Source organism: Ranitomeya imitator, chromosome 10 (assembly GCF_032444005.1).
Source record: "Ranitomeya imitator isolate aRanImi1 chromosome 10, aRanImi1.pri, whole genome shotgun sequence".
In the NCBI taxonomy this organism is placed as follows: domain Eukaryota; kingdom Metazoa; phylum Chordata; class Amphibia; order Anura; family Dendrobatidae; genus Ranitomeya; species Ranitomeya imitator.
Window position 1 is genome coordinate 16,404,456 of NC_091291.1, and position 16,067 is coordinate 16,420,522.

The window sequence follows — 16,067 nt, forward strand, 5'->3', positions numbered from 1 at the left end:
TTTCTTCTGTGCCTCTCTATTCCAAAATTATGCCCTGCAGTAATAAAGATGCAAATTAACTACTCTGTGGGTGTTTGCTTTTTCTACTGTGATGCTGGCCAATCAAAACACAGCCACGCCCACAGAGACATGTGGTATACGCCTAGGTGATTGAAGGGAAAATTTGCCCCTTTATTTTTAGGGGGCATAACTTTGGAACGGAAGGGTACAGAAGAAAACAAAAAAAAGTTCCAGAATCAGAGAAACAGCGTCAATTGGAAAACATACTCAGTTTAAATAAGAAAAATCCAGTGAAATTACCCCTTTAAATGGTTCTGAGAGCTGTAGGTTTAGCACATTTACTCATATGTCTGTTGGCGAAATACAGTAGGGATGTTTAAGTCCCATCCCAAACCTTGTCCAGAAACATGTCCAATCAGTCTATGACCATCCACTTTTGGGGCAAGGATTGCATAACTCCATCACTCCACCTGGCTGTAGTGTGTTGGGGACCCAAATTCATATAGAGCACAGTAGGTGGAGGTCCTGTTGCATCACATTACGGCTGTTCCAATAATAAACAAGATTTATAAAACTAGTGGGGCTATGTGGCTATGTGGGACACATTATGCAGCTTGCAGGGCTATGCGGGGGCCATTATGCAGTTTACAGGACTGTGTGGGTGCCATTATACAGTTTGTAGGGCTATATGGGGCCCATTATACAATTTGCAGGACAGTGTGGCAGCCATTATACAGTTTCCAGGACTGTGTAGGGGCCATTACACTGTTTGGAGGGCTTATGGGGCCAATATACTATATCTGGGACATTATATAATGTGGAGGGATCTATTGGGGCCAGCATAATGTGTGGAGGGCTTGTGAGGACATTATACTGTGTCTGAGGCATTATATAATATGGAGGGCTGTGTCGGGGCCATCATACTGTGTGGAGGGCTTGTGAGGACATTATACTATGGGGCATTATATAATGTGGGGGGATGTGTTGGGGTCATCATACTGTGTGGAGAGCTTGTGAGGACATTATACTGTATCTGGGGCATTATATAATGTGGGGGGATGTGTTGGGGCCATCATACTGTGTGGAGGGCTTGTGAGGACATTATACTATGGGGCATTATATAATGTGGGGGGATGTGTTGGGGCCATCATACTGTGTGGAGGGCTTGTGAGGACATTATACTATGGGGCATTATATAATGTGGGGGGATGTGTTGGGGTCATCATACTGTGTGGAGGGCTTGTGAGGACATTATACTATGGGGCATTATATAATGTGGGGGGATGTGTTGGGGTCATCATACTGTGTGGAGAGCTTGTGAGGACATTATACTGTATCTGGGGCATTATATAATGTGGGGGGATGTGTTGGGGCCATCATACTGTGTGGAGGGCTTGTGAGGACATTATACTATGGGGCATTATATAATGTGGGGGGATGTGTTGGGGCCATCATACTGTGTGGAGGGCTTGTGAGGACATTATACTGTATCTGGGGCATTATCTAATGTGGGGGGATGTGTTGGGGCCATCATACTGCGTGGAGGGCTTGTGAGGACATTATACTATGTCTGGGGCATTATATAATGTGGGGGGATGTGTTGGGGTCATCATACTGTGTGGAGGGCTTGTGAAGACATACTGTGTCTGGGGCATTATATAATGTGGGGGGATGTGTTGGGGTCATCATACTGTGTTGAGGGCTTGTGAGGACATTATACTGTGTCTGGGGCATTATATAATGTGGGGGGATGTGTTGGGGTCATCATACTGTGTGGAGGGCCATTACACTGTGGCTATTATATTGTGTCTGGGGTATTATACGATGTGGAGGGCTGTGCCGGGGCCATCATACTGTATTGGGGTCACTGTGGGGGTATCATATGTTGTGGGGTGGTAGGTGATGTACACTGTGTGTGGAGTGTACTGTGTAGAAATTCACTGTGAGGGTATCATACTGTGTTGGGGGCTTTTTGTTGGCGTCATACTTTATGTGGGCCATGAAAGGCATATCTTAATTCGTAGGAAACGAGGCTTCAACAGGAGGAAAATTACTTTGTTGTGAATGTAAGGTTGTGAGATATACTCTCCTGTAACCCCTCCGAATATCATTTTTTTTGTGTTTGGTGGAGGCAATTAGGACTTCTGCTATGGGGCCCCATGATTTCTATGTATGCCCCTGTCCGGCATGATAATAAAATAAGCTGATGTATAATACAGTCGTGAGGCCGGTAGCTTTCTGGCTTCCTCTTGTCCAGTAATGACAGGTTGAATGATTCTCCTTTTCCAGATGTAGTGTTTTGAATTTTTTTTTGCTATGGACCATTAAGAACAGATATAAGACACGGGGAAATAGTCATACAATACAACATGACAATGTTTAAGGCCATGTTCACAAACCGATATTGAACACATGTCATTGCTCGGAAATGGCATGGAAAGAGTAAAACAGCCTCTGCTTGGTGGCAAAATCTTGCACTGTGATTGAGAACTTGATTTTGATCTTTGACATTGTACCCCCTTGTTTTTTTGTATGTCATTGGGAAATACACCCAGGTGACTTCTTTACCCAAAAGTCAACGAAGTGTGCAGCCTGGTGCATCGGAGCTTAAACAAAGGATATGATACAGATTGAAAAAAAAAGTAGTATAAAATCTATATATTTATATAGACCACATGTACCCAGGATGTTGTCTGTAGATCAGTGGAAACCCACTTTATGCTTTTTGTTTTTATTCCATTTTTGGACAATGCTCTTTCAGGCACCTCCATGGGGCTGGTAATGGTGCAGACCTGTCAATGCTCTTTTATCTTTTGAAGTTGACATCAAACACCTTCATTCAGTGATATAAAGAATTATATCTCTGAAGTGAGTTTCATATATTTCAAGGTCTTTGCAGGACAGGAGAAGAATATTTATCATGTTATGATGCTGTAGGTCTCCGGGACTCAACTCTTGGGCAACAAGTCTATTGCGATGGCAATATTACTAGTTGTACATGTCATGACTTATGACTAAATCCCAGACCACCATCATAATTTGGTAAAAATGACTAAATAGAATTAGATGTCAAAATACTTAGACATATTGGCTTTGTCCATTGGCTTCTGGTTTTGTCCCTTGACGGTATTATGAGGTATCTCGCAAGGTATAACATCTTGTCGTAATGTCTTATCTTCACCTTTCTTCATTCTAGCATAGATTATTGGTACCATCTACCATTAAAACTTTTTAAATTAAGGTCAACCATCCAACCTCCTTGTCCCGCCACCTCACACCAGCGGTATCCTTACTTTTACATTTGGTGGTGAATCCTTCAATGTTCTCCTGAGGACAAGGTCTACATTAGTTGGGTATAAACATACAAAGATCTGAGCCATTTCTTATGGCAACCTTTATATACAAAGGCTTAAACTCTTGGAATTTGATTTATCTCCATGAACAACATCCTCTGCCATCATCGATGGAAAAGCAGAAAGCTTAGGGTAAACCTCAACTTTAATCAAGCCACGTTTCTGGTTCACTTAAATATCTCCATCCCAATTTCTGCCTGCTATATATTACTCATCTTGAAGAAGTTACCATTCATGGGTTGACCCACAAAAAGTCAGGTCGTCCAGTCATTAAGCTAACATAAATCACTTCGAAAGCATCCAAAGAAGAAAACAAGGTAAACCTCAACTTTATTCGAGCCAAGACTTTGGTTCATTGAGATTTTTCTATGCCACATTTCTGTCTGCGATAGATCACTCATCATTCATGGGTTGACCCAAAATGGCAGGTCAACCAGTCATTCATCATTTCAGATAAATCAGCCCTTCTGCTGCATCCAAACATCTTTAATATTCATCTTCTTTCCGTCAAAACACCGAAGACAATAAAGGAAACTTCAGTTACAGGCTCATTAGCAGATTACATGTCACTGTGGAGAGATTACAGAAGAAATCTCCAAACTGTGCAACATATATTAAAGTCATGATTATGTAATGTTTACTCATAATAGAAAACCACCAGGAGATTTCAGAATCAATCACGTGTCGTCGGCGGCACGACTTGTGCTTATCTGCAGGCAAATGAACTTACAGTTAAATTCCCAGGACCCTTCACTTTTCTTAGTATGCAAACGAAGAAAAGGAAAAGCCTCTGGGTAAAAGCAGAGATGAATTTCTCATTAAGTAAATTAGAATCTCGGTTTACAACAAAGATACAACCTTCTTATCATATCTCATTACTGGGATAAGGAGAAATCCTATACTATTTTCTTTGAAGGTGCCCTAAGACAGTATTCTAATGTCAGTCAAGTCTTCTGACCGCTCCATATACATGTACTCTCGATTTGGTTGAGCATGCATGTGTTTTAGTGGGAAGAGCAAAAAATCTATCTACCTCTGTAAGATGAAGACCACTAGCACTACTAGGAAACGTTCAATATCATACCTGGTGGACATATTCCATCTCATTAGAATAGATAGCGTCCAACATTCAAGGACCAGATCCATCCCTTTTGATGTACATAGTTTCCACAATCGAAGGGTCAAAGAGATGCCTCATCGAGATGTATCATCAACTTCTTGTAGCCAGTCATCTTTAGAATCAAGGCGTCCATACACATTAGAGAAAGGTTGGACAAACCTGACAGTTTTGCAGATATTGCATTTGGGTGTGATGTCCTACTGATATTATCTACCAAGTGAACAGTAGGATCAATTGTTGTAATTTTGACATGTCCAATCCTTCTTTCCCCCAACACATAATGTCAGAAGGTAATGGCATGTGAGGTCAAATTTTCTCCAATGTGTATCGGGACTTAAAGTTGGCTGTAGAAAAGCAAAGTTCGAGACAATCATTTATGAGGCATCTCCTCATCTACTCTATTTAGCTGAAAATGATGGATCTAGTCTTTGGAAGGTGAAAGCTATCTGACCAAGCTTGGGTTGAGGCCACCACTACGATCTTCAGGTGTCACTGTGGGCTTGAGTACGTACGTTTCTCTACATGTAAGAATATGTATTTATTGCTGTTTAGGCATTGATATAGGAATTAATTCAGAATATTGTATTACCCAACACTGAGCAAGTTTACACCCCCGAAGTATAGCTAAAGGGGTGCAGAATGGTTCCAAAATTCCCTTTGCCACATAATTGTAATTCCAACTTTTGCCTAGGAGCTATAAAATATACCGCTCCACTCCCCAAATGAGCAAGAGCTTGGTGGGTCCACCAGATCTTCCCCATCTTATCATTCTTAGGTGTTTTCAATTTTATACATATTTTAATAGTTGGCTCCTAATTTTTATAGTTTATGGATAAAAGTTCAAGCTTCCTTCCTTTGTCAACTCTGCGACATTATAGCAGATTTATGCTTCCATCTACACAAGCTTGACTATGAAGAAAACTCCTTAGCATAGTGGACATCTATTGATTTGCATGTCTGGATGCCTATAGGATTCACATATACATCAATCACACAGTCTCCTTCCTTGAGGCAACGTTGGCCATGTCATTCTCTTACAGTCCTCTACAGTACACATATATCAATACCGTCCCCATATTAAATGACTGATTATAATGAGGGTGTTTAGGACATTAATAATGAGTCTAATGGAGGAAGAAGGGACAGATTTTATTTACTTGCTCTAAGTGGATCTCTAAAGGGGATGTTGAAGGCTTAAATTGAGCTCCGGGTCTCAAAGCAAAATTGTGACACAAAATAACATGACCGATTAAAGACATCTGACGAAAAAATTGACATACCGTGTTTGAACTTTTTCGGCCTTTGTCAGGTGCCGTCGTTAAAAAGTCACTCGTGTTGAATGACAGATCTGCAGCCCAACAATGGAAGCCTAGACAAGGCCACCGACAACTGCAGAGTTATCGCTTTAAGACTATGTAGTCCAAGACAACAACGTTCACAACCCAACAAAGTTCAAGTTCGTGTAGCTCAGCTCCATTTACGTGAATGGGGCTGAGCTACAGTACCAGATACAACCTATGAGTGGCACTAGACCTTCTTTCTAATTAAATCTGCAAGTAGAATATATCTGATATTGGCATTATTTATTGAAATCACATGACTTCCATCCTAGAAGTGCTATCAAACAAGTCTACATGGGTTGTAAACGCAATAATACCAACTGGTCAGAAGAAATTATTTGCTATTACAACCTATTTACAATATATTATGACTATACAGTAATTGGGTAGGTCAACTGGATATAAACAGGGCTTCATCATTACTAAATAATAAGTTATCTTCATCCTCATCTTCTTTGTCATCGCCCCTCAAAGCCTTTCTAACTTTGGCCCAAAATAACTGTTGAGCTTCCGGTTCACTTGGCCATGTGATATAAGTCTTCTTCAGCATGACCTTTCTCATCCTGTGGTAGGTGGAAAGTTCTCGTAACGGAATGTCCTCCAAAAATATGAGAACAAGAACGTCTCTCAATTCATCAAATAACTTATAGCTGGCCAACTGCATCTCCAACGAACACCACTCGCTTTGAAGGTAGCTCCTGCTCACCACGCAAACGGTTTTTCGACTATTGTGTATGCTGTCCACAATATTGTCAACGATGTACCTACCCAGTTGAAAATCCCGATGGTGGAGGCAAAGTCGAAGTCCTTTAGAAGGAGAACATCTCTCCAGCATGGGCAACATAGTTTCATACACCCAATCTTCATCCCGAGTGTTATAGGACACAAAAGCATCATATTTGTAGATGTCCTTTTTAGAATTCCAGCGTTCATTTAGCCAAGAGATAAAAAGGAAGTAATTATACTTAATACGCCAGTAGGATTTACTGAGGATGATGGGAATGATCATTAAGAGGCACAAGAAGGTGAAAGAACAGCCAAAAAGTGTTTGCTTTATAGCTCGGTCACAGACTTGCGTATCAAAGTCTAGGAAAAAATCACTACGGTTATTGCTACATGTTATGTTATACGCGTACACAATTTGTATATTTGATGTATTTAACCAACTTTTAAAATCCTGGTTATCGCAAGTGCATGTCAGGGGACACTTATATATGTCAAGGTATACCAATTTAGTCATGTTATGAAATATTGATGAATTTATTTGCCTTAATCCATTCTTTGTTAGCTGTAGTCTTTTGAGATTGATAAGGTTTTCGAAAATTCCCGGGCTCAAAGACTGTATACACATATTTTCCAGATCCAGGAATTTTAGATTGACTAAGTTTTTGAAAGTTTCTGGCGAGAGGTTTTGGACTCCATTGCAGTCTTCTGCCAAGCTGAGATATGTTAGATTTTGGAGCTCATCAAACACATTGGATGCTAACCGGGTAAGTCTGTTTTGTCCCAAATAAAGAGCATTTAGACTGTCGAGACCTTTGAAGAAACCTTTTGGAATTGCTGTTAGCCCGTATGGCTGTTGATTCTGAAGTTTCAAGTCATAGACATTACGAAGTTTTGAGAACGGAGCAGCATATAATTGGGAAGATAGGAAACGCAACTTGTTTGACTTCAAATCCAAGACTTGTAAAGTTGCCTCAAGGAAATTAAACATTTCCCCGGTAATTTGCCTAATCTGGTTAGAATCTAGATATAACTTTGAAAGACTTCTCATTCCAAAGAATGACTCTTTTTCAACATGCGTAATTTTGTTTCCTCCAAGATCCAATATTTTCAAATTCTCCAAACTTTCAAATACTCTGTTGAAAATGACAGACACCCTGTTATTTCGGAGGTTGAGAGTTGTAAGCTTGCTTAAACCCAAAAAGCTGTTTTTGTACAAATCTGTTATCAGATTATTATCCAGACGCAGCATCCTGAGATTTCTTAATCCAGAAAAGGAGTTTTTGTTCAGAAAAATTATGTTATTGATGTTCAAATTTAGCACATCCAGATTTGGAGCAAAGTTAAATGCATTGGATTGCACTGTCCATATCCTGTTATATCGAAAAGAGATGGTTGTCAGCTCCGGAAATATGGTCACATTGTCACAGGATGTCAAACTTTTTAAGAGGTTATGTTCAATAGTCAAAGATGAAAAATTGGAGGGCTTGAGGAACTTTAAGCAGTTGATATGATAAAGTCTATTGAGTGATAAGTCCACCTGGACACTTGAAGGACAATTTTCTAATGTCAACTTTGGTAAAGTTCTAATGTTGTTCCGAATTAAATTCAAGTGTGAAAGCTCTTTGCCTCTTAAATAGGAACACAATGCCCTCAATTTATAAGAAGTGCTTAAATTTAATCCTGAGTAGTCAATCTTCTCGGGTGGTATTGTGGGATTCTCCAAAAATTTCAGAATGTCGAAATTAGGGTTAGATGCAACGGTTAAATAGTTTGTATAACTCAGGTTAACTTTTTGCAAGTCAGCGGTGGAGATATTATTGTAAGACAGGTCAAGATATTTGACCCTTATGAAAAAATCCTGGTGGCATGCTAAATCTTGTAGGTCATTTTTGCAGAGGAACAGAGTGGACAAGTTGCTTGGAAGTGAATGGCTATGAACCAGGTGGATGATACTATTACTGCACAAGCTGAGATTCTTGAGTTGGTTCAGTGGCTGAATGGCATGGATAACATTACTGAAATTGTTCAAATGGTTGACTGACAAGTTTAGACTTCTTAAATTGATAAGAGGTCCAAAAACGTTAGGATATATGAAGACAAGGGCATTGTTTTGTAGGTAGAGATGGGCTAAGCTTCGGAGTCCATCTAAAACTCCTGAGGATAACATGCTTATCTCGTTATATGATAAGTCCAAAGAAATTAAGGATTCCAAGTTTTCAAAGGCGCCTGACTGAACAGTCTCCAGTCGGTTAAAGCTTACATTCAAGCTCTGGAGCCGAGATAGATGACGAAAGCTCCCAGGAGGTAAAATTTTGATTATATTTTGAGATATAATGAGGACCTTAGCTGTACTGCGGATATCAGATACAACCTTGTCTATGCTCAGTTCATAGCGGTTCATGCATACGAAAGTGGTATAACTTTCATATTTTTGGATGCAGTTTCTAAACCCGTAACTTGTCACTGAGGAAACGAAAAGAGCTGCCAACTGCACGATGACCAAGGGAAGTTTCATCCTTCCTGAAGAGTTGGCCAGGAGTTCATATTTCATCTTTCCCAGTCCTTGTAAATGGTTCAGAAATGAAGGATGAGTTGAATGGTGGCCCCATATTCCACAACGATATGGACATCCAGAAGACAAGCGACCTAGAGAAGATAAGAGAGGTTATATGGGAATAATATATAAACTAGTATAATCTAGAGGAGCAAACATGGTCACAGTGCAACTCTCGAGCATCTACCTAATACCCCTTCCAAATTAGTCAAGATTCAGGTACTATCTGATCTCTATCTCTATTCTGAAAATCCCCATCGTATCCATAGAATAGCATGTGTACATATTGTAAAAGTTGCAGGTTCGGACAGCATGAATAAAATGACAGATTTCCCTTAATAAATACATATATTCCCAATAAAACAACCATTACGGATAACATTTTCTTATAACTCTAGATTGCGCTTTTTCTCTAATTTTTCCTAGAAATTTATGAATAAATTGACAACTGGGTGTTACCATTCTCCTTGTAAAACAGGTGTGTACCTACACAATCCGACATCAGAAGCACTTATTGGACAGCGTTAGACACCCCCCCAAGGAACAAAGTTCTAACTATTGATGAGCAAGTGTGCTCGTTACTTGAGTTTTCCGAGCATGCTCAGGTGTTCTCCAAGTATTTTGGGCGTGCTCGTAGAATGTTTTTGTCTCCGCAGCTGCATAATTTGCGGCTGTTGGACAGCCTCAACACATGCAGGGATTGCCTGTTTGTTAGGGAATCCTCACATGTATTCAGGCTGTCTAGCAGCTGCAAATCATGCAGCTGCGGAGACAAAAACATAATCTCCGAGCACACCCAAAATACTTGGAGAACACCCGAGCATGCTCGGAAAACTCGAGTAACGAGCACACTCGCTCATCACTAGTTCTAACTATTGACACTGAAATGTCAATTTAGACATGTATACCTTGGAGCCATAGAAAAAAACACTGGAGTATATGTCCATATTTAAATAAGTTACAAGTTTATTATGTCACAATTCACAAAACATAAATATATGCAAATTAGTTCATACAGAAAATACCAACTAATTCAGTCAGAGAAAGACCAGGTAGCACAGACCAAAATACAGTGTGGGTTACACCCGATGCCGTACACAAATAAAGTGCATAGTGCAGATATGGGCAGGCAGAAACACGGGGGTAAATTTAATCCGTATAAAAAAGTCACTTGGCCCTATACAGAGGCTCCAAAAATCTAAGGATAGATAATCATTCCCACCCCGGGTTCTTACCCATATGCTGGCATCAAGGAGGATCCACACCGTAGCCCCAACGCGCGTTTCATGTCAGCTTCGTCAGGGGGCGGTGCTGCTGGATGTCTACAGATGATATTTATAGGTCCCCCAATTGTTACATTGATTCCACCTGTTGCGGCGCATGTACCCCGTCCACCCGACCAGGAGTTGCATCACGAACGGCGTCCAACATGGCGCCGCGGTTCACAGCTTCGTCGCGATGACGTCACTGCACCGCACGCATCATTAAATGGCGCCACCCACAATGCCCCGGACTACAGATGGCAGAGGACATGCGCACAATGGATCAATCCGGTAACGTATATCTAGTACGCCCAAATCCAAAAAAGGAATATGCCGTCTTAAAATAAAAAAGAATAATGATCCCATATATACTGAATCAAAAGAAGGGAAACCCCAGAAGTGCGAAAGTGCTCAATATTGAATGAAAATTTTAACTTATTATTCAAAATCTCTATAAATCCACGGAATACACGTCCATGGAAAAAGACAAGGGGAGGGGAGGTGACGATGTTAAGAATACAATGTAGTCGCCATAGGTGTGAACACACAATCGTGAACACGAATAAAGACGCACATTACAGCATAACGTCAGTGTCCCTACCAACAGGAAAGTGTTATATACAATATAAAACGTGACACTTATATTCATCAGGGACAAAAGTGGTCCTTGGATCCATTCTCTCATCACTCCACGAGTGCCGTGACTTCAAGATGCCAAGTGTTAAATGTGAGGATGATTCGAGGCAAGAACAAGTCAACCATTCCTGCATTTGATTATGGGTCTCATATACTCTTTTCGGTAGGGGAACCACATCAACAGTGCCACAGGTATACATAGAGATGACTAAATACAAATAATCAAAGAAAAAAAGTTAAAAACACACAAACAGAACAAAAAAACATACAGCAACAAGCAATATAAAAACAATAAAAACCGGAACTGTCTCTATAGAAAGTAACTGAAACTCAATTGCTCATTAAGGCCTGCAGGAGCGATTGTGTTTAATACCGTAATCCAACGGCATTCTCTCTGTGCCAGCTTCTGTTTTACATCACCACCTCTTATGCCTACCCGAATCCTGTCAATGCCCAAAACCTTTAGATCTTTAGGATTACATTTATGGTGTCGATGAAAGTGTTTAGGGATGGGTTTCAAGCTGTTTTCATCCTCCACATCGCGTGCTGTTTTTATGTCTCTTACGTGTTCACGTACGCGAACACGCAACTCTCTAGACGTCAACCCAACATAAACTAAATTACATGTACAGATGGCATAGTATACAACGTGAGTTGTACTACATGTAATATATTCTTTTATTCTGAATTCACGCCCTCCATCTGATGACGTGAATACTGAGGATCTGACAAGATTTTTGCAGGCGAGACACTCACCACATGGAAAAAAAAAACTTTTTTTTGTCTCCCTGCTTTAAATGGGTCCGGTGCTTTCGTACGAGCATGTCTCTAATATTACTACTCCTTCGTGCTGTCATAAGAGGTTGGTCAGACAGACATCTACCTAGCAGAGGGTCAGTTGTTAAAACGGGCCAGTGTTTCCTTAAAATATGCCTCATTTCATCCCAATTGTTGATTGAATGTAGACACGAATCTCGGTTGATCATCCCAAGTTTTTTGTTTTTTTTGTCTTCCTTCCTTCGGCCAGAAGGTCATTCCTACGGGTCCTTTTGGCCCTTAGATACCCCTTTTTAACAACCTGACCACTGTAGCCACGCTGTTTAAAACGTGCCTCTGTATGGGGCCAAGTGACTTTTTTATACGGATTAAATTTACCCCCGTGTTTCTGCCTGCCCATATCTGCACTATGCACTTTATTTGTTTACGGCATCGGGTGTAACCCACACTGTATTTTGGTCTGTGCTACCTGGTCTTTCTCTGACTGAATTAGTTGGTATTTTCTGTATGAACTAATTTGTATATATTTATGTTTTGTGAATTGTGACATAATAAACTTGTAACTTATTTAAATATGGACATATACTCCAGTGTTTTTTCTATGGCTCCAAGATATACATGTCTAAATTGACATTTCAGTGTCAATAGTTAGAACTAGTGATGAGCGAGTGTGCTCGTTACTCGAGTTTTCCGAGCATGCTCGGGTGTTCTCCAAGTATTTTGGGTGTGCTCGGAGATTATGTTTTGGACATATACTCCAGTGTTTTTTTGTATGGATCCAGTTGTTGGGAGCGTCCTACATGTACTTTCTAGATAACGTCTCCCTTTAAAGGTACCGCTACAGTAAACAACTTACCAACGATCACGACCAGCGATACGACCTGGCCGTGATCGTTGGTAAGTCGTTGTGTGGTCGCTGGGGAGCTGTCACACAGACGGCTCTCTCCAGCGACCAACGATTCGGGGAAAGACTTCGGCATCGTTGAAACTGTCTTCAATGATGCCGAAGTTCCCGGGTAACCAGGGTTAACATCTGGTTACTAAGCGCAGGGCCACACTTAGTAACCCGATATTTACCCTGGTTACCATTGTAAAAGTAAAAAAAACAAACCAGTACGTTACTCACATTCCGATGTCTGTCACGTCCCCCGGCGTCAGCTTCCCGCACTGACTGTCAGCGCCGGCCGTAAAGCAGAGCACAGCGGTGACGTCACCACTGTGCTCTGCTTTACGGCCGGCGCTGACACAGTCAGTGCGGGAAGCTGACGGCGGGGGACGTGATAGACATCGGAATGTGAGTATGTACTGTTTTTTTTTTTACTTTTACAATGGTAACCAGGGTAAATATCGGGTTACTAAGCGCAGCCCTGCGCTTAGTAACCCGATATTTACCCTGGTTACCAGTGAACACATCGCTGGATCGGCGTCATACACGCTGATCCAGCGATGACAGCGGGTGATCAGCGACCAAAAAAAGGTCCTGATCATTCCCCAGCGACCAACGAGCTCCCAGCAGGGGCCTGATTGTTGGTCGCTGTCACACATAACGAGATCGTTAGCGGGATCGTTGCTACGTCACAAAAAGCGTGACGTTGCAACGATATCCTTAACGATATCGTTATGTTTGAAGGTACCCTTAGGCTCCCCCACAGGGCTGTGAGCATGTTGGAGAAAACCAGTTACTTATTTTCCATTTTGGGCTTTTGTTATGTATATCTGGAGTAATGACACTAATGGAGAATTATGAGAAAATGTCCTACAAAATTGTTATTTTATGGGGAACACAAGAATGTTCTAAAAAAGAAATGTCATGACTTGATAGATCCTCCCAAAATTAAACATCTGTATAAAAGGAGTTCCTCTTAGTGGTGGCTGCAGGCAAGATCTGTCTTTTTCCAATATGTGTAAACCTGACCTCTTTAGAAAGAAGAGGCAATGGAGCTTGGAAAAACTGTGGCACTCAACCTGATGAAGAACCTCCACTGATCATAAACTCGTGTCCCCTAGTCGGGCTGGTCCTGCACCTGAGTGCTACCTTCAGTAGATGCCATAACTGTAGATACCCCAAGAATGGTGTCTTTCTTCTTAGTCCTCCGTTACAGTAGATCACATGTTTTGACTGGGGATTTTCCTCATTAGATAATATCACATGCCTTAGAAACCTTTTACAAATATTTATGTCACTTTACAAGGTGATAGTGCTCAGCTATGTCAATTGCACAATCCCAACGTGCGGGAAAGAAGGAGACCTAGCACCAAAGTTGTAAAACGAGTCATACAACCTAACGTTAGGGAGGGACAACCCCTATCAATATTTCCTATCATGATAACACCCCCTTCTTTGCACATGTAGAGAACTTCTGCAAAGAGTGGCTCCTTACCGTAAAATAATTTTTCAAAATGGTCAACCTTGTAAGAACTGTAGAAAAAAAAGACATGGACCATGCAAAAGTATAGATCCATAAATACTATTAGGATAAAGATGGGGTAACCTCACCTCCCGTTACGGTACCCTTTTCTCCAGGAACCTCACACTGTGGGCCAATACAAAAAGGAACCCGTGACCAAAGGAGTATGTTGCTCTTCTCCAGCGACCTACAGGAGAAGGTCACATGGGTATTTTTTGCTATAGCGCCCCCTTTATTCTGTTGGTTATTGGCACCTGATGCAATGTATCAAGGCAAAATATAAAGAAATTAAACAATAAACTTCCTGCTTACTGAGATATAAAAAATGATACACAGTGTCATAAACCCTATAGCACACAGAATATATATATAGGCACAGAGATGCATGTGTAAATATATAACTAGATATTATATGTAGCAGTGATCTAGTAACTGTAATCTTGTACCTTGTGTGATCGCAGCTCTGTCCTGTTCAGTCCGTCATCTGTCACTCTCTTTCTCCTCTGCACTGAAAATCAGGAAGTTCTGCTATAAGAAGACGACTTTCCACCAAACTACGGCAGTTTCACATTCCGTACAATATTAAAAAAAGAGAATGTTCCACCTTGAAACAAAAGTACATTTTAGATTTTACCAGGGTCGACAATGGTTGCAAGTTTGCAATGTCCTAAGAAGTGACCGATCCCTTCAAAATCCATCTTTCCTTCCAGGGGAAACTCTTCCGAGGTTGGATGAGGTTGTCTTCTATGGTCATGACTGGAGAAGAACGAATCCGTTTCTCTATGACCAATGGACAGGAGCCTTGTGAAACCACCACCTACCTACAGGCACCTCTTCTACCCGACACTTCTAATTAGGAGACATTATACTATGCCTGCAAATCAGAAAAAAAATGCGTTTCGCAGGGGTCCTCTCTGGTAGACATGGACTACTACTGACCAGAGTTCGATTCACTCATCTCTAGTCATGAGTAATGATTAGTGATGAGCGAATATGCTCATTACTCGAGATTTCTCGAGCATGCTCAGGGGGTTGCCTGGTTGCTAGGGAATCCCCACATGTACGTATGCTGGTTAACAGATGTAAATCATTCAGCTGCGGCAAGAAAAACTAAATCTCCGAGCACTAAAAAATACTTGGAAGACCCCCGAGCATGCTCGAGAAATCTCGAGTAATGAGTTTATTCGCTCGTCATTACTAGTAATGATGGCCTTGGAGTTCTTCCTGGTTGGAAATTAGCTCTCCCCCTTAGGGGGAAGGGTCAAGAACACTAAAATAAAGTGTTCTACAGACAGCTGTCTCTACCTTTCTGGAAGATTTTGCTAAAATTCAGTGTCTATACGACACTTCTTCTAATTAGTAGACATCATACCATGCCTGCAAATCAGAAAAAAATGTGTTTCGCAGGGGTCCAGTCTGGTGGACATGGACTACTATTGACCAGGGTTCGATTCACTCATCTTGTGTCATGAGTAATAATAGCCTTAGAGTTCTTCTGGTTTGGAAATTAGCTCTCCCTCTTAGGGGGAAGGGTCAAGAATACTAAAAAAAAAGTGGTCTACAGATAGCTGTCTCTACCTTTTTGGAAGGTTTCGCTAAAATTAAGTGTCACGACTCAAGAACTTTAAATGTCTCGGAAAGTCATGACTCAAGACCTTTTAATGACTCGGACATTAATAAGCTGGGTAATGATCTATAGGGTAATAATTTTTTCAGCGTTTTCCTGTTGCCTGAACTTAATGACTCGCTATAACAGCTGGATATCTCCGTAAGGAGAAGGAATACCCCCTGATGGTGACAGCATGGCGAAACTACACAGAGATGAGAATGGAGAATGAGGGGATGACGATGATAATAGGGAGAATATTACACCAGTGATAGAGGAAAGAGA

At 41.0% G+C, this 16,067-nt stretch overlaps 1 protein-coding gene across 1 annotated transcript; it reads right to left on the minus strand.

Annotated features, from left to right (window-relative positions):
• Positions 1 to 6,039: 6,039 nt before the first annotated feature.
• LOC138650936 (toll-like receptor 13) lies at positions 6,040 to 14,683 on the minus strand. Its single transcript, XM_069740821.1, has 2 exons — positions 14,623 to 14,683; positions 6,040 to 9,185 (listed from the first exon to the last, which is right to left on the minus strand). Exon 2 carries the CDS (start codon positions 9,088 to 9,090, stop codon positions 6,205 to 6,207), a length of 2,886 nt encoding a protein of 961 aa, XP_069596922.1. The 5' UTR covers positions 9,091 to 9,185; positions 14,623 to 14,683; the 3' UTR covers positions 6,040 to 6,204.
• Between the last annotated feature and the right edge of the window lie 1,384 nt (positions 14,684 to 16,067).